The sequence below is a fragment of the Rhyacophila brunnea genome, unplaced genomic scaffold (assembly GCF_057557595.1).
Source record: "Rhyacophila brunnea isolate RB1 unplaced genomic scaffold, BYU_Rbru_1.0 scaffold_10, whole genome shotgun sequence".
In the NCBI taxonomy this organism is placed as follows: domain Eukaryota; kingdom Metazoa; phylum Arthropoda; class Insecta; order Trichoptera; family Rhyacophilidae; genus Rhyacophila; species Rhyacophila brunnea.
This window is the reverse complement of record NW_028232752.1, coordinates 15,948,427-15,969,722: the sequence shown is the minus strand read 5'-3', so window position 1 is coordinate 15,969,722 and position 21,296 is coordinate 15,948,427. Positions and strand designations below refer to the sequence as shown.

The following is a 21,296-nucleotide window of genomic DNA, read 5'->3' as shown; positions in this document are numbered from 1 at the left end:
TTCTGCGGAATAAAACAATGGCGCTATCTGATCAGTGATCACCACGCCCTTTATTGAATGCAATGTTAGAAAATCGCGATATCGACAAAGTGGCAATAATACATTTTTGGAAATTTCAATAATAACTTTGCGGATACCTAATTCACATGCACACTCAAGTAACAGTTGGTACAAAAACCTGTCTAATTATTCGATAGATAAAAGAATCATAATCTATTTCAGGTATTTTTATATTGTATTGGCTTATCTTCATTCATATCAGTTCATTTTCTATGTCGTAAAAATACATGCGACAAAACAACTGTTATCATTGAATATTAATGTTGATTAATTCTTTACACAATATGTGCGAAATTTCAAATGTTTCCAATAAAGTCATAAAATAAGACAATGTAATTGAGCGTTATGGAAGTTGTACCCCGGCACATTAAAAAATATTGACAAACTATTACTTACCACATTTTTTAATTTAGACACTTATGTATAATATAAATTCACTTTAATAACACGCGTTAATAACATTAAATTCCTAAAAATTAGATTTTGCTTATATTGTAAAATCTCTGTCAAGGCATTCTTGATAATGGTGTTACAATCGAACTTCCCATTATTAATTATTATTTTATAGTTATAAGGTCATTTAACAATTTCTTATTAGATATTTTATTTTCACCATTCTACACTTTTACAAAAAACAGCCAATGTATTTCGTCGTATTACTGCAAAGTCAGCAACCCATTTTTTGGTAGAATATGAGTGATGTATTCCCAAATTTCATATTTTTTATTTGATAATCAAAACTTTTGTTTATTTATAAATAATTCTAATAATTATAAATATTTATATTTCCCAATATCCATAACGACAAAAGTCAGCGACTGACTGTTCGCAGGGGGTTGATGATTTGCATAGACAGATTATTATTAGCATAATTGGAACAATTATTATTCCATACTTGGACAACTCAATCAATTTACCTACCTACTATCTTGCGGTAAGATTAAATAATTTTAACATCGCTATGTGACAAGCTGTGCCTATCTATCTATCGACTATCGTTATCATTGTTATCAATAATATCACAATATATCGGTGATATTATGCATTGCGGATTGCTTTCACTGGGTCATGTTCATGCGGTTAGGTGTTTTGTTCTAATAATAATACCCAATAAAACTCAAAAATCAAAGCACGAATATGTAACCTAGCAAAATGTAGGATGAACCTGTATGTATTATAGTAAGCAGTTTACGTGTGTAGTCAATAATTTTCATTAACTATTCTGTCGGTTCAGGTTTTATACGGATACAATCCCTCAATTTGTGTTATTTTTAATAAGTACATTAAGTACATAAATCAAAACAAATTTATTGAAGATAGATTAGTGCATATACGTTGTACTTGTGTATGTGCAGTTTTAAAGTAGGTATGTTTTGAGAAGAACGAGTGTGAAAGAATCTACTCGATTGAATGGGAATGAACATAGTCGGGTATTTGAATGAATTAATTCTTCCCAAATAACATTGTTTGACGTATAATATTCTGACAGCATAAAGTATGATCCAAAAGATTGTTTTGTACTGTTGATTTCGACTACAGGGCACGTCAATTTGACTCTGGCTATGGTTAAATTGAAATGAGTATATTCTTACCCGGGCCCCGCGAGTCTATAGCCCCCTGGCGGCAGGTGGTGTTTGGAGGTGGCGGGCGAAGCCTGCGAAGGCGACGTTAGCCCCCAAACCGTGGTCACCACACCGACCTGCTGACCGCTAGCGCCTCCGCCCGACCAGTCCCTGAAACATACAAAAATCACCATTATTTTATGTAACAACCCAATTAAATTAAAATATTAACACAGTAGACGCAGTATGCCTATATGTTGCTGGGATGGGTCCCTATTCCTGCAAGCTAGACCAGTGCGGTTTTTTATGGCTGAGGATAATAATTTGTATCGTGTCCTAAAACACCGGAGAATCCGTACAAAAATGATAAGATGACGTATCTTTTCGGTCATACTAAAAAGAGTGTAGGTAAGTAGTATGAACACTCACAGAAATGCACAGTATCAGTTGGAAAGATAACCTTACGAACGTCGAGGACGAATAATCAAAGAAAGACAAACCATAAAGTTAGTATACAGCATCCCAAGAGATAATGATTTTAATATAATCATTCAAGAAATTTTTTGGCTAAGTGAGGTTATTCTTATAATACCGAATAATAAAATTAAGTACAATGGTTAGAATGTTTAATTATTGCGAGGATGACCATGTATTTGTTATCCACACAAGTATTGTTTGATAGTGGTGCATTTTCGTAAGTATTGACAAATAAAACGAAAGACGTAACACATTATTATCTATACTTAAATAATTGATTTACATAACGTTGAATAGAGTAATTATTATCAATGTAATTGTAATTACATGGATGATTCCTTATCATTCATATGTTATACATAATTAATACATATTATATAAATTGTTAAATTGAAGAATGCTTAAAAATTGTGACTAAATCGACCTCAAACTGAAATATATGCGATTATAAATTCCATACAACTATTTTCAACATTTGAGGATTTGTTCTCAAAATAATCTCTTATTACTATTTCATGCCAAACGTTGAAAATAATGTATGAAAATAATAACAACACTACACAACCGTCCATGGAATGCCAGGACTAAAATACTTATATGTCACTTGCGCTCGTTTAATCCTCGTCCCCTCAATTTTAGACTCAAAGATAGGTACATAAGAACCTAAATAATATGAATACCCATTTCCACTGACGAATGTTTGTTTTGATTAAGTTTTAAATAAAAAGAAAATTTATCAACGTGTATAGTAAGTAGTAAATTTATTACTAGAATCTTCATAAGAATATATTTTTTATAATCTTGTTTGCGAACACCTGGAGGTTGAGATAGGTTTGTTTTTTTCGAGACAAGCTCCCTAATTGTACAGGTGTTCGTACCTACATATTACGTAACTGTGCTATTCTATTCAATTCTTGAACACATCCGTATGTATACAACTACACTTCCTCATTTTGTTTACTTAATAACAGGAATGTGTAATCGCACATAATTTAAGTATGTTATATAAATAAATAAAGTAACCCAATAAATACGTACACTTTAAAAGTTAGTAAGCAAGAATTTATCACCTGAAAATAAATATAAATAGCAACTATTTTAGAACCAACACAATCTGTCAAATAACATAAGTACCTAATATGAATTATCAAAGGGTCGGAGAGGAATTTTCGTAAACGACCTAATCTTTTAAAAATCCCATATACCTATTTGACTATGTGTAGGTATTTCTTTAAGCTCCTGTGAATGTGAACAAACTAACATAAAAATGACAAAAGTGTAGCATAAACATAATTATGAAATACCTGCACTGGTGAATCGAATTATGAACAATAGAAAACTAGACGTCCTTGCGATGTGGTATTGTATGAATATAATGACAATACCCTAGATCTATCTATCCATCTATGGAATAGAATAGAGTATCGGATCCAGGATATTATATTGGCGTTATGACTGACCGCGTACTCCAATCTCAATCATCAGAAAAGTGTGGGTAGACTGCCAACTACAGACAATGGTAGAAGATACGAGTAGTAAACGTTCCGGTCAACGGAGGTCGCGGACCCCATCATTGAGGAGATGATTCAAGAAGAAATGAATGTCTTAGAAAGATTAACTGAGTTGTATCTAATAAATAATATTGAACACAGTCCATCTTAGAATATTTAATCGCTTTTTAGAGCAATTCCTAACTAAAACAATAGGACACTTAAATTAGTTGTAGGGCCGACTTATATTCAGGCCATGGCACGGAATTTCGAATTACGACTAGAATGCTAGTTATTGATTATCTTTGAATCCAATGCAGTAACATGTTCGCAATAAATGAAGATGTTCCATTGCACATTTCATTAAAATTATCATTTACATATTTCAATATGCAACAATCATCATTTTCTACAAACAGTTTACCAGATTGCATGCTAAGTCTGGGCAATAATTAGCACTACCATTGACGTTTTACTTCGGTGTCACGGTCAAACTATTGGTGGGCATTGGTTTAGTTGCCTATTACTACGGCCGATGATAGATACAACATAGAAACGACAGCGAAGCACCTACTTATGTAATGGCAGGTTGCCTAAAAAAAGATTACAACCAATGTACGAAAAACATAAATGCCATAAAGAGATTAAATCATATAAAGTCGTAAAACATTTTATAAACCGCTATTAGTTGGTGTAAACATTTAATTTAGGGAGAACACAGTTTTATTGAAGCGGTGTTTACAAAAAAGTATACTGGCAAAAAACAATACGAATAAAATAATTCGCTGGTAAAAACTTATATGCGAATGATACAGATGTAAAATCATTGCCATATCAAAAACCATGGTTCAGTATATACTGATTTAGGTACTTAATACGATCAAAATATTGTTTTCTATTTGAAAGAATTATATAAGATAACTGCATATAAATTGAAAATAATTCAAATGAAAACAGTTTTAGCATTGAGTATATTGTATAGATGTGGCGGAATTTAAATCAATTTTAAAAGTTAAAAACCTACACGCCATAAGTATTGCATTTAAGATTTACACACACAGATATACTGTATCCAAGTCGGTCGAATCTTCTACTAACACATGCAAACAAAGACTTGGGGTAATCGAAAGTTTTTGTATGAATTTCAAACCAATTTGTACTTACAAAGAGTACTCAGAGCTGTCTACTTCATTACAATATTATGAAACAAACCATGCTTATAACCCCACATTTGCGGAAATCGTGTAATGGCTGTTATTTTACGCATAGTGTTTTGTTCGATTCCCGGTTGGGTAGCACTGTTTTTATAAATATCTATTTATTGCACGTTATCTATTTCGTGAAATATTTGATGTTAAAAAATATAAATATCAATAAAAAACTGAAGATGAAACAAAATTTAAAATCAAGTCCCTTAAATATAGCTGTCCTGATTTTTTTTAGTTACCTACCACAAGCCTACCTTCCTTCAATAGGCACCCTTTACCACTAATAGATATGGTTGATAATAATAATTACCATACAATGTTTTGTTTGCAAACAACCTAACGGTACAAATGCCCTTTTTGAGTGAGTGATTCAGTTAAAAGCTTGATTTACAAACTGTTGGCAAGGACGTAAATGTATTAACACATGTTTCGGCACGATTTTGAATAGGTACCACCTACAAATAAAGAAATGCTCAATCATAGTTGTGATTTTATTTTAACACACTGCTATGTATTAAACTGATGAGTGATGACATTATTTAATTAGTTAGAACGTTAGTGGAAGTAGCACCTAAAGAATACCTACATCAACAAACATAACTAGTAACTAAACGTTGGGACGGTTTGACAAAACGGATGAGTAGATTGTGCTAGTTAGCATAATACATATTATTAAATTTGGTACTACGTAGTATTAAAAAATAATGTTTTGGATGGTAAATTTATATACTTATTATGTAGAAGCAAAACAACATGTCATGAGAATGCATTTCGGATAAGTATTGTTTGTTTTAAATTGTGTTCTTGGATCCGAATGCCAGGAAAACGTACTGGTGATTTGATTTTTTTAATTTTCACGTTAACATTTAGAACCCGAATGTAAATGCTGTTTGCAATTTATAATCTATTATATTTTCAATCATATCATAAAAAATAGAAACACTAAGTATATGAGTATCGTTATTTAGTAATATAGGTAAGTATATGTTTTATATTATAATCTAATTAAAAAGTTTTGGATTACCAGGTCCTATACAAATGATAAAAATGGCATCATAATAGAGATAAATAAATATCTTGAAGAAAAAAACTATTTGCATGTAAATAATGTAACAGTATTAAATTATAGAATAACAAATAAAAGGTAATTTAGGTACGAACTTTTAAAGAGTTCTCGAGTACAAATTTACTGACATCTAGTTTCATTATAATTTACACAAGAGTTCTTTGGTACAATTATTTTCCTTGATGGTGGAAAACTACGAAGGAAAATGTTGGTTTGCGCCTTGGCTAAAACAAAAGGCGTGTAGTAACGCAGCAATGGTTGAGTTACCTGCTAATGACAGAGATAAAATTGTAAACAGCCAGGCATGATTTTGACGTTTGAATACAATTCGGCTTAGGACGTATGAAAGTAACCTAAATATCATGGTTTTTAATATCCCGCTATAATTATTCCGTAAGAATGTATTTAACAATATAACTCTATTAACATGGGTACGGGTATTTTAGTGATGTAATATTTGATATAAATTAGCAAGTACATAAATTATTATAATATTATAATACATACAAATAAAAATTTATATTATTTCACTTAGAACATGAATCATTAAAATATTCAAATAGTACGATTGCTGTCTTCACAGGCAAGAGGTTATCTTCCTTTATCGGGTTATGTTATTAAATATTTTTTCCTGCACGTGCCAAAATACAGTTGAATTTAGTTCCACAGTATTCAATTAAAAATCAACCAAAATTATTTTTATCAAGTGAATAAAACAATTATTTTTTGCTTTTGTGTAATATTACGATAAGAACAGTTTATTAAAAAAAAAAACAAGTTTTAAGTACCTACTTACGTGTTTAGTGTTTAGACGAATAGGAAACATTTAAAATAAAAAGTATTCGGCATGACATAATATTGAGTATACAAGTAACTATAATAAAATAATCTATGAATATAAATGAAAATCAAGTACCTAGATAGGTATGTAATCTTATCACCACTACTTAAGTACTATTACTTAAGTGTCCACTTAGGTTATACCTAAATTTAGTTTTTAAGGAAGTAAACATTATCGCTATCATTTGTTCATGGATAGAGCAGAATACAAACATGTTTATAGATAGATAGATTTAAAAAATATAAATTCAACAGCTGATACGCATTCATATACCTACATAATATTATAAGATAAGCCGTGCATAGATATCTACAAAAAGTACATACGTACAAAATAATTATTAACGACCTAGGTAGGTACTTCGCATGTAAAATGCAGTAGATACCGTATAAACATCTGCCTATTTAATAATGTCACGAAGTATGAGTTTTATTACTAATAAAATTTAAGTATTGGAAAGAGACAAACAGATTGTTAATAAAACTATACTGCATACATAATGTAGGTATATTTCGGTTAGGTTAGTTAGTGTCTGATTTTTTGCGATTTCTCTTTACTTGACAGTAATGTCGCATGATTTTGAATTTGAATGATTTGTAAAGGGAACGATTAGAATTACTACTATTGGATGTCAACTGTAAAATTAGTAAGCGACATCTCATACTATATAGGTTAGGTTATTTATTCAAATAATAATCTAATTCTTATATAAAATTTGTGAAAATTAACATATCTGTTATTTTATTAACTTTCGAATAAATTTTGGGTAAATTGGTAAAATTAAATTAAATAGATGTATACCATAATAGGTACATAAATGTACTTTTAAACTAGAAATACCTTTTGAAAGATATTGTAATCCGACCATTCAGATGTTTATATCAATTCACAAAGAATCAAGCGTGCGTGCGATAGACCACAGACTATTTTATAGGTAAATTAAGTGTTATTAAAGTTTTTTTAAAACTAGTTATTTGTTTACTTTGTCATTGATTCATTCATTATTCAGGGGTGGGTAAAAGGAAAGTCCACTTGTAACGCATTTAACCGAATTATCCTACGAAGGATCCACTATTATTATGAAACGTCATTAATTTGCGGTGTAACAAGGAAGTCAATACACAATAATTGCTTTATAATGTCGCGGTGTTTGTTAAATAATCTCTTTAAAATTACAGTTGGAAGGAGAAAGCTTTTCAAATAACGTTTAATTCTACCTGCGAGCATAACTGGGAAGGTATGATCGAATTCGAACTGTCTTAAGTAAGTAACATATTTATCATTTATAAGAGAATCAATATATTTCGCCGATGAATTTAAGATTGTCAGTATTTATAAAGATAACCATTAACTTTTCTCTTTTTTTTCAGCGCGCACATGCTTACACGATTGACAAATACGTGAGTTCGTAAACGCAAAGAAATTACTGCACTGTAGATACAATAATAAAACAGTAATCACATTAAACTAAGGCTAACTTGCTCCGATGACTATGTTTTTTTTTTATATAAGATTATGTGTATGTGTGTTCAGTGCAAGCTATATTATGATTATCGATTTGCCGACAGAGGTCACCAGGAAACTGCGAGGCCTTGTCATCTCCGCGCCATCAAGGAATATTAATTGCAGGCAGAAGAACCAGTGAGGTCTGCACACAAACAAACAACAGCAAGAAAGTCATGTCCTCTCGGCTAGGCCATCGACAACATCAATATTCGACGTCACAAAGTGTAGTCTACTTTAGTTTTTAGCGTCGATATAATATGAATGGTATTGCAGTTAAATATCAATAATGCCCACTACTTCCTAAGATCCGAATTGCAAATTTAACTGCCATCTACTTTACCAGGGCGGAACTTCACATACAAAATGTAAATATTAACGAAGACGTTACCAGAATAGATAAATATATAAACCGATATCTTCAATACCCACCCGTATTGCAATATGGGTAGGATTAATTATAGACTACATACGTATACGACATGGATTTCACTAGATAGAGGGCGAAATGGTACAAAAATAGTGTAAAAGATACATTAACGCGGTTTTTGAATAACGATCATAATTGCAGGATAAGTATTGTTTATTTTGCAACCACTTTCAGAGTATGTTTGTGAAAGAATGAAATCTTTATCAAACAGACCCCTATGGTAACGGAGAAGGTCGTTTACGAGGGTCCTTTTATATAGCATAGTATTTTCTTTAAAGTGGGGCTATTTAACCAAATATGTTGAATTTTCTTACAGATAGATCCCGTATTTTCCCAATATAAATCGTTAAAGCTAGTTTCATTTCTCAGGTGTAATTTCTTATTTCAGTTTTTCTATGAAAAAAATAATGGTTTCACGAGGTCTTCTTTGCCTCATTTTTATAATATGTTTAGGATCCATATCTATAGATTTTCTTAAACATATTTGGTATTTTTTACGCATCCAGCTAAGTTTTATTGAAAACTCCTTAACTCAAAGCTTGTATAAATATGTGCGCCTGTTTATTTTTTCTGTACGGGTTGATATACTTTTCCGTACTTTTTCTGTAAAAATGTATCGCGGTTTATGTTGCTACATAAGTTAGTATGGAATTTTCTCCGTGATACGTGAAAATTCATTCTGACGAGTTGAAATCGTAGCTGCGAAAGTATGTAAACACGAACGACATCAACAAGTCATGAGTCATCAGAATGGATTTCCATCGCACCAGTGCACTTATAAATTAAGGAAGACGAAGCCCGGCAAGAGAGAATGAAATATTTGTCTGCAAGTACTTTTAATATAATGTTTTATATAAGACTACATTTTCAAAAATACACTAGGCAGGTAGGTAAGTATAGGGACGATATGTTTACTACATAAAGATAAAGGAATTGTAAGGTCGGCTGGTCGGAGGGTTTTCTAGATAAGAGGCCATCCATGGACTGAAACCGTATGCGGTTTAGATCCGTGTGCCATCTAAACTTATGATTTTTGTTCATGAAAATATATTTTCACTAAATTTGAAAGTGTAAGTGTATAGTATAAATGGATACGATGAGATGCTTATAATAAATACTTTGTAAAATCAGGTTCGTTTAAAAGTTTATGTATGACGTGACAGTGGAAAAAAGTTAGAAGGGGATAATGATTAAGTAAATTAACTGCAAATCATTTCACAACATAGACCGAGTTTAGTAGTGTGTAGCAGTTTATTCTCTGAAATGAAAATATTGGTGTGAGTTATGAGTTGTTTTACGATAAATAGTTGATAATAATATACTTGTACCAGGGAACTCAGAAATAATGGGAACTGAAATACATAACGGGTAAGGCGATAGCAGGTAACCGACTCGAGTAAGGAAGAATTCGTGTTAAGCTTACACACGTGTCAAGAATACGTTTTACGTCGAATACTGAAAATTGCTCTCGGTTTATGCATTTACGCTCATTTAATGTTGGTGTATTACACACACTATTGCACGTGCATAACGCGTGCTTCATTTTCGTAGGACACTCACACATTCAAAAGCCTGCATCAACATGCGGCGTATTGAATATAGCCTATCGGTATTATATTTATTATCTGCTTTGTGACTTGTACATAACAATCACTAAAATCGACCTAACGAAAAAATATGGAATAAGTTTTCTCTTTTATTTACATACAGCCAATGCAGACAATATTGATGTTATAATGTTGTAAATTCAACCATACTAAGACAAAAACTTAATTTTACTCCGCCTATGCTCAACCTCTTCGTTTGAAATAAAGAATTTATAATGTTATTCACGGGATCAAAGAGTCATGCAACGTGCACAATATTCTTATTATTATTAGCTGAGATGCCCTCTCATTGACATCCAGCAATATCGCTTCATAAAAAATATAAATGCAAATGTAGTCGTTGAATACGTAATTATTGAGCTAATCAACTTTCGTCCAGTGCATTGATAACAAGGCCTTTTGTAATATTATATTGTAGTTCATTTACTTAGCACGGGAACGCTATTATTTTCATCCAATGTAATTTGTGTCCAATGAATACGTATTTAATTATAGTAAAATCATAAAACATTTGTTTTCTTTTGTATACATCTATAAGAAAATTAATGCAGAGCTTCTGTGTGTTACTCATTTGGTTTGGTTTTTATTTTCTATATATCGTCACTCACTGTTCTGGCAGAAGAGACTAATTCGAAAAAATGACATATTGAGTTAGTTATACGAAAATGTTCCTTATTTCAAACTTTACCGTCTGGAAACCTTCTTAATAAATAAACAGTCTTTCTTTTAAAGTCATCATTTATACGATTACTTAATAAACTCACATGATAGACCATTTCAAACATTTTAACAACTTCAAAGTCAAATTACTCAAAACTAGTATTCTCCAGTTAGTGTGTTCTGCCAGAACAGAGACGATATATTTATATAATCAGCCACAGATATACGTCATACTTATACGAGTATCGTACAATACCGCAACCGCTTCAATACTCATCTCTACATAACTGTCACCTGCGCTATACAGCGCTGACTATGCGTTATTATCGTATCTACGTGAATAAGATAACTGATACTAATTAATAGAGTTTGTTTTTAATTAGCAGAGCCCATTATCTATGGGTGAATGCGATTCCTGAAAATACTTTGTAGAGCTTCGTAGAATTTATAGAACGTACACTGTTTGACCAGGTGCCATATTAAACAATATGGACTCTCTTAAGATTAATTTACCCATGGTTATTATGTCAGTCGAATAATAAGATTACTAGCATTATTACGTTTATCGAAGAGACGTATAATACATTTTAATATTATGTTTGCAGTCAATTTAGACAATAATTAAAAATGTCATTAAAACGTCATCCTAGAAATATGTAAGTAGGTATCTAATTATTATTTTTTTTTCGTCATCTATAGTCTATACAAAAGACGATATTATACAAATATGCATACAAAACAGACAAACAATAATTCATTAGTACTTTCGATGGTTGCGTGCGTATTTCAAGCTTTTGTCATTTAGAATCATTCGCTGGGAAAGATCCAATTTTTATCGATGCTGTAATAATTCGCATTGAACTCTACATTAAATTTAAAGATAACATAAATATTCACTGATAGTCTTATCTCGCACAAGCTTTGTTATCAGTGAATATAACAACTCATTAACGATAACTGCATCGATCAATGGTAATCAACAATTTCCGATATATTTCCAAACAAACTACACTAATAAAAGTGTAATTAAATGAAAACGATCCTTAATTTATAGTAACAAAACCAGTTTTACTATCATAAATCAAAATATTATTTACGAACTGTCAGTGTCATTCCGGTCGGTAAAGTGGGAATCGTTTGAAAGAACCGCGCGGCGCGAGCACAGCTTTAATTCTCCGACAACAGGTGCCGCTGGACGGACTGACTTTGAATTATTTTTCACTAGGCTGCCGTGGAAAGGTATTTTATTTTCCATATAAAAATACAGCGATGTTTATTTATGGCTCATTAAACAAAACACGATATCGCCTTTCTGCACCACGCAAACCTGTATTTTATTAATAACTTAACACTGAAAAATAATACGCTTACTTCCCTGTAATTAAAATAAGAAAGAAACGGTGTTTTCCTATCAAATTATTAATAACTAAATACTATAACGCAAAACACTTAATACACTACGCACTCCGTATAGTATAAGTGTATAATATTATTCTAAAAATATCGTTAATTTTTAGTGTACATAATCATAAATGCACAGGTGCTAAAAAATAAACAAAAAACCATACTGATTAATTATGTACAGTGTTGTTAATATTTATTTATTTATTAATCGTAAAATTGCAGTATCTGAACAATTTTATTATTCAATAGATATGTACGATTCACAATGTATTTAATAAAACGTCGATAAAAACGGTTGTAGACAAGTACAATATACCTATATTGCATAAAATTAAAACAAGTCAACAAATAAATACGTAAGTATTTTATGGAACGCTGTAAGTGAGTTGATTACGAAACACCAATGTGCATAAAAACATCGTAATAAAATGGTCTCAAAGTCTGAAAACGGCGAACGTTTTTTTTTATTTCTGCGAAGTTTTGATAACATGGAAAAAATACCACAGACTAGGAAATCTCGTAGGAAAATATTCCGCGGCGTAGAGGTCTCGTAGCGTATGCCATTGTAGACCCGTTTCCGTAGACGAAATAACATGGTTAACGAAATTCGACAATAATTCATAGGCTAGAGTTCGATTATTCTCTTCTACTCGTCAAGATAAAATATATTTTACACAGTAATTATCACAGTAACCATATCAATATGCTATATCGTTGAAGTATGTAAATTGTAAATATTGAGTTATAGAATAAATCTGAGGTGGTATTTTTTGATAGTTATTTTTTCGCTATACCTTAGCTTAAAAGCTTTAACAAATTGAATAGAAATAAGGCATAAGTAAAGCATATTAAAACTAATTTGTTGAGCATAAGCTGACGAAGGGTTGTTTTTTCACCCATACTAGTTATGCAGAATTGTATCTTTCCAACAGGTAATTATAGTTATATGTTGATTAATTTAGAGAACCAATCTCTTGAATTTGTAAAAAAATCGAAATACGTATCTAATATTTACCCGAACCACACAGATATAGTCATATGTATTAATTGTAATGTTATTAAGTTATTTGTAAACGATTACCTCTGGCTAATTCAATATACCTAATATGTTTATTATCGTCATGTCAAAATACGGAGAGTTTTACTAATCGTATAACTATGGATATGTTTTGAATAAGTGGATAATGTGACAAACGAGGCTAAATTTTTTTTATGATGTTATAATATGTACACTAGGTGGTTACGTAAGTAATTTATAAATTAATCTATCGGGTGCTACGTATATATGATATTTTTATAGTACCTACATAATTATGTAAAAATATACCGAGTAGGTATGTAATAAACAAATTATCTGAACGCAAAAACGCCAGAAAAATAATCATAAACGAATCTGTTTCGAATAAAAAGCGTACTGGCGGTAATATAGGTATAATAATATGAACAACAATTATTTTACGACTGTGTCATTGTAATACGTCACGTCCCTAATATAATAAAATAATAATTAGCGGCTGCGACCTTCGTAGGCCGCGCGGAGCGGCTGGCAGCAGAACGATTCGACGTGCACGGTGCACCTCCGCCACCTATGCGGCCGCACGAGACCGATCCACCGAAGGCACTCGTTTTTTGGTTCGACGCTGTTATCAGTCGGAGCGGGCGTCGCGGTGGAGACGTCGGCCGATGCGCCTAATCTGAATGCGATGATAGCAGATTCAGTGGACGCGGATATTTGCGTGTACTAAGCTCTACTGCGTGTATGAATTAATCAGGATATTTTTTATTGGTGTTCAAGTCTGTTATCATTGACATTTTTTTTAATTCAATGCGTAAAAAGTCTTCATTAAATACTGCATGGTAATAATATGACAATAACATAGTTTCAATTCGTTATTTAAATACATTGAAACAATACAGATAGCGTAAGTAAGTGCCTAATGCATTCATGAATACGAGAATACTTATGCACATACCAGTACCTCTTTTAATATAATATAAGGTAAGTTTGTCGTAAATAGGAAAACTGTCAAGTCAAATATGTATATAATATCTCCAAACCAATACAATACTGACGTGAGTTACGAGTACGGAGTAAGTAGTATGTTACGCTTGTCTATCTATATTATGCTTTATAGTTTATAGGTTTATACAATTTAGAAGCGGAATCCTACACTGTTTTGTATTAGGCCAAATGGTTGGCCCAAACAGTGTTAACAGTTTTTTGAAAACAATGCACCCCTAAAAATACAAATTCATAAAAGACTATAATAGTTACATATTCTATCAAAAGCATAAGATAGTCGTAATGGTTTTTAAATGACGTAAGATGCTTCTGCCTTTTCCAATGAACCACCATTGTGAACAAAAATGTATTGTTTTACCCATATGAACTTGGTTACCATCCAAGTTGCTATGACATAAAAAGTCATTAGGTATATCGATATTATTTGATCAAAAATGAAACTACACCATTTCTCCAAAACTTAAAAGAAGGGATGTTTTGATTCAATTGCTTCAGTTTTTCAATCCTTTTTATGAATTTTGTATGTGTGATAAACAGCATGTGTGGCTAGCCTTTTATTGATTCTTGATATAGCATAATATAGAAGTTTATTCGTCATTTGAAGGATAATTGGCTTGTTTTTGTTTACTTTGAAATGTGGTGGTGGTAATATAGTATATAATTATTATTACAGATTTTCGTTAGGACTTTTATAAGATCCCCGACTCCTATTGACTGTGGTAAAAAGCATCGGTAAAAATCATTCATTGCGAATGGCATAAAATATAAATAATAGGAAGTAATTATTGAGAAATATAAAGGCTAAATTAACTGTAAACATAGTATAGCAAAGACCCTCATTATTTGTGGAGAATTTGCAGTAGGCAGGTATGAAAAAACAATGACCGTGTGAAAGCCTAGCGGTAATTTAACGTTAGAAATTTAACAGTGTGACGAAATTCATGAAAATAATAAATGCACAGTTAGGTACAATGTAAAATCAGTGTCAATGGATGGAATGCCACGGAGGATTATTAAAACACATTATTTTACTAACTACTCAGCAACTGTATCAGATTGTATTTGAGTAGGTTGTTTTAAAAGTTATGATACTTTAAATAAATCTAGCAAATACACGTAACATAGTTTTCAGGGAGTCAATAGGTACTTATTGATAATCGAGACAAATGCAAAATTTAAATGACATGTTCATATGAGTTAATAGTGTACGATAAACACAAGAATGACGTAGATGTAAATTAATCCATTAACATTTTTATTATTGTTTTCATGCAACATCGCTATCAGTTTCCATGGTGACAGAAAGATAACGCTGATAAACCTAATAATAGAATAAGTAAGGTCTCTGCTATGATGTGATATATTAATGCTTTTTGGTAGTATATTTAATGAATTGAACAGTACCTACTAATAATATACTTTCGCGACTATGATTATAGCTAAAGCTCTTCGAGTAGTTACATCTCTACGTTTTGATTAATTATTAGAGATAATCAAGTGCTTATTTATAAATGGCAACACGAAAGTGCCTGGCATTAAAAAGCAGTAGAAATAGGTAACTACTTAAACACTTGGGTCAGTAGGTAAATGTCATATTTAGTAGTAATATAACAGTATGGAAGTTAGGAAAATAAACTCTTACATAGTAAAGTAAGTATCCATGTACAAGGCTGTCAGACGGCCAAATGATTCAGGCCATGATTCTACAGTTACGAGGTCTCGTCGAAGAAAATAAACAAAATAACTGATAATTTTATAAAAAGACCACAATCAAATAATGTTGTCTGAGATGTTCATAAACTCTTAGGATGGATTTTTATTATTACCTATGTTAAGTGTGAAATTATCAGTAGATATCAGCATGATTGTATTTATTTTACCTGTAGATTGTATTTAGCAATACCCACATACTGATAAAGGACAAATAATATAAAATACAAAGTTATATTACACATTACTGTATATTAGCTACGCCTCAGTGGCCAAGTGTGGAGACAGGCTGTTGAGATTCGACATAAATAGAGCACAACTACAGTTTGTCAATCATACTTTGTTTTCACAAGAATACAAATTGCAGATGAAATTGGTTAGTTTTTTTCAAATTCAATTGAACCCTGCCCAGACAAAGCCATAATAGTAGAGGGAGGCTGTGGAGATCTGACAAAAATAATACACACCTTTTCAGTCATACATAATATTTGTGTTCATTGAAACTAGAATATAAATTGCAAATTGGTTTTAAATTTCGATTAAACACCGCCTAAACCAGGCCACAATAAATAAAAAATATTCTTCTATTTGTAAAATATCTAAAGTTATGTGTGATTTAATAGCATAATTTAAGATATTTTACGGATAGAAGAATATTTTTTATCTAATATCTATTATGGTTTGCTTTAGGCAAGGTTTAATTAAATTTAAACAAAACTAACTAACACCACCTGTAACATGTATTCTTAGTTCAATGTCTGACAAAGTTTAGTGTGCACTATCTATAATCTATAATTATTATTTCCACAACCTACCTCTACCCTTCGCCACTGCAATGCATACTACATAAACGAATAACATATTGAAATAATCACAAAAAAACATTAGAATAAGTATTCTCTCTACTGTATTTAAACAAATTTAATGCATACAGTAAATACGAAAACAAAAGCATGCAACTGTTTATTTACGAGGAATAAGCGGTTACTTCAAAAAAAAATTAAGTGATTGAAGAAATACAAGGACGTATGAATCAATGCATTTTAAAATGCCATCATTTTAGATAAGCTGCCTGGTAAGGTCTCACACGATTATGGATATTATAATATTGATTATTTTACCATAGTGTACCATCAGAGAATTACGAGATATTGCAATAGCTCAAACTTATTCATGATATTATGTATACAAGTATTTGTTTAATGACCAGCCTCAAAAACAAACAGATATAATAATATGGATATTGATTATTGATGAATTGAATATGAACGGTTATTTTTATTACTGACTTGACCTATACGGAGAAAAATAAAATTGACAATGTGGCCACAATGCAAAGGCTCTGACTTCATAATCATAATATTATGGCATAAGAGAAATTGACATTTGTATATAAAATACCATAACGAGGGTCACACTGATAGTGCATGTCCAGTCCATTTTAAACGCACACAAAATGTACGCCTTCATCATACCATATGGCTTATGCTGTAAAAAATTGTGTGTCATAATTTGATATTTTAGAAGACGTCTAATTCAAATGCATGCTCATATTTCCATCTCGCCTTCGATTTTATATCGATTGCTTAATCTTTCGAATTCGATTTTTCAAAACATACAAATCTTGACAATATAGCATCGACAAAATAATCCACTACGATTTTAATCATAGGCATTTATTTACATTTTAATGTAAGTACAAACACTAAACAATTAGATAAATTCTGGATAGGTACCACCATTTCAGAAATATGAACGTTTATAACATAAAGTACGTAATACTACACGATACAATCAGAATAAAATCGTTGAATTAGAGTGTTTGTTCATCATTAAAATGTCGAGGGTCTCAGGTTCGAATCCTGGGTCTGGCAAGTACACATATTGTTTTTCAATTTGTGTATGAGTCAAGAGTATTATGGACCAAATAGGTTGAGCAAGTGGCTGACATCCATTTCTCGTAAAAACAAAAATCTGTTAATACAAACCTCCACTCTGTGAAGGCCATATGATCCTATTAGGATCGGACATGGTCGAAAGAAAAGAAGGAAAATTTACAATAACTTTCATGGCTGTCACGTTATTAATTAATAACATTATGGATGTCACGTATTCAAATCTAGAATCCTTGAAAGAAAAGAAGGAAAATTTACAATAACTTTCATGGCTGTCACGTTATCAATGAATAACATTATGAATGTCACGTATTCAAATCTAGAATCCTTGATTTGACAGATGTTAACGAAAATAACTGGATTACAAAAATTAAAAACGATTTTAAGCTATCATAACTACGTATTGATTCACTGTTGAATGAAGAATCCGTCAAACATCCTTATCATCAAGGGTCTTTATTACCAACTCGTGCTTCTTTACCAGAATACAAATAGAATTTGTTTATATTTTGGTCACTTATAACTTGTCAACACTATGTACACTGTAACAGTCCTTATCATCACTTTAATCACTTCTTTTTTCTACATAACTCGATATCTACAATAATATTCTGGATGTAATTTATAGCCAAGGCTATAATAACACTTAGGGCCTATAGGTACGTCAATTTGCCATGAACGTCGATGTGTGTGTACGTATTAAATAATATAGGGAAATTCTATCGACGTTATCATTAATGAAGTATTAGAATTAGACACATAGGTACATTCAAAGCCACGCAGTGTTGCAAAGTTGGCACGTTGAAGGATTTGAATTTCGAACATAAATACATATTGTAATTTATTTATGGTCGATTCTAATAATTATCACGTAGATAATCTTTAGTCTATGCGTAAAATTTAATAAATAAGTATTAATTTATGAACAGGGTTTACGATTTTACAGTTATCATTTTATTATCGAATAGCAACACTCTCTGGTATCATTCGACAATCCATATTACTCACTATCGACACTGTCACACAAAAACTATGCAATGGTGAAAGTTTACTATATTTTTACGATTGCCATAATTTCGAAAACAAAAACAATCGGAGATATCGTCTGCCTATTCAGTGTTTAGTTTGTTTATTTGGTAACGAAGAAAAATATTGTTATATTTTGATAATTTATAATTTTAGGTAAGGCATTGTTACCGATCATGCAGTCGCGGAGAAAGCAACCAACCTCAAATTCAATTCACTAGTAATATTATTGTACTATACGAAAACTATGAGAAAACAGGATAATCTCGTGATATCACTCCAACAGTTCCTCATGAAAAAATGATTTAATCATCAATTGAATTTATTTGACAAATGTATTTGATGTATTAAATTTGGTGATGTGCATTCTATTTTATCGCCAGTTAGTTGAACAGGTACAAACTTTCTTTAAATTGTTATGCCAATTGAAATTTTAAATTAAACATTCATTTATTATAAAAAAAAAAAATGTTTTTGCTTTCATAAAAAATGTAGCTCTCAAGTAGTATTTTATAAAAGATTGTTTTTTTTATAGAACTGTCACTAGTTAGGGATGTTATAAATTTCCAAACACAAACATTTTTTTATTAAAATAATTAATTTTTGATCCGTATGAAATACGATTTATTTATTAAAAAATATCGAACTTTGCATTAAGTGTGTGTTATAAAAATAAAAACACCATTTATTTATAACACAGTGAAACCCCACAAGAGATTTTAAAATATTGTAATTATTATTATTGGCATACTTATATTTTTTTTACTTTAGCGTAAATACAATTACGAGCTATCTGTCAATTTTAATTTCAAAATGTCACAACACTTGCTACTTTTTATTCCTTATGGTTTCTTCATGTTATTGGGGTTTCACTGCAATCCAATCACTAAATCACATTAAAAAAAAAACAAAGAATGGCAAAAACGTGTAAATAATAAACACACCATTATTTTTAAATTGATTAGTCACGCGATTCTCACAGATATGCCATTAATTGATCGGCCAATAATTTCTATTGAATTCATTTATCCCACCCACTACTGCTAAAATCGGCAATCACAATACCGTACGGCGTACGCGTATCACTATAACTAGTACACACTCGACGTAGTACGTACACGCGGGGCGTCATCTTTCACGATCTGATGACGGGCTTGAACTTGTTGGTAAACACGGATCATTACCATCTTATCATTTTCTAGCCGTGCGTATCTACGACCCTTTCCCTAGCACACAACTATCAAAACAATACAAACCACTATTTAACAAAAAAATAAATATTATATTCCGAAGCGACTACGAGCTACGAAATCACACAACATCTATTTACTTGCGATAAAATTCCGTATCTTCTTCGAAGTGATTCGTCAATTCGACGAAACAAATGACAGACGCCAAAATTCCTAACGAATAAACAAAAGAACACCACCGAGTTTGAAAAGCGAATGATTCGATTTTCGAATTCACTCAATTAATTTAATTGAATTTAATGTGATTGAAACATAAACAAACAGTCTATGGCTCCGATTGACGGAGGAAGCACACACCGCCGGGCGTTGCTCGATGAACCGATTGAACCGAACCGATAACGCCTGCTTACGAAGTTCATTCGCTAATTAACCAAGCCATAAGTCTACCTGTAGGCTGTATATCCCAGCATTTGATCGCGCACATATAGAGGCGAATTTCCTTCCGCAACACATTTGCTATACGCAACTCACAATAATCACCGACTCATAATGTTAATTGTTTATTTATTGTTTATCGAGTCAAATATTTATTTAAATATTTTTTCACACTGTTCCGACCGCGCGGATTACTAAAATAACAATAGTCCGTACTGCGGATGATGCACTGAAGGCGAGAATGTATTGATATATATTTTATTGTGTATAGATGCACAGATATAAGTGTGTGATATTATTAAGCGTTTTTAACGCGTCGCTACGCGTGGCGTCCGTTCGCCCCGACGGCTGAGGTAAAACTGCTCGTCGAGAGGTTACGACGGGCGAGGGGGGAAGCGGGGACGTTTCCCCTTCGCTCATTCCTTCGTCGGCCACACAATATCGGTTATAGCGGCGACGTTGCCACATCGATGCCGCGTCTTTCCCCTCGCTTCACGCTCTCCGTTCGGATGCGTTCGGCGGCTTTCGACGACGCTCGTAATAATTCGTGCGAGATCGGATGCGGCATCGCGAGTTTGGCCGTAGCGTCGGGCGGATGCCGCCGAAGATCATTGTAGCGCGACATTTTGTAGCGCGTGAACATTTGTTTGGGGTTACGCTGGTTATTTATACATGCCGAGTTGACGTTTTACGTCAAATAAGAAACTCA

The 21,296-nt window shown here is 32.0% G+C and overlaps 1 protein-coding gene across 2 annotated transcripts in view; it reads right to left on the bottom strand.

The window, feature by feature from the left end:
- The window catches only part of tna (Zinc finger MIZ domain-containing protein tonalli), a 71,790-nt gene extending 50,842 nt beyond the window's left edge, over nt 1-20,948 (bottom strand). For both annotated transcript variants that reach the window (XM_085951447.1, XM_085951458.1), the window contains exons 1-2: nt 20,600-20,948; nt 1,653-1,793 (exon numbers count right to left, since the gene is read on the bottom strand). In XM_085951447.1, the coding sequence (XP_085807573.1) occupies nt 1,653-1,793; nt 20,600-20,622 (164 nt within the window). In that variant the 5' untranslated portion in view covers nt 20,623-20,948. The remainder of the gene's footprint in view (nt 1-1,652; nt 1,794-20,599) is intronic.
- Between the last annotated feature and the right edge of the window lie 348 nt (nt 20,949-21,296).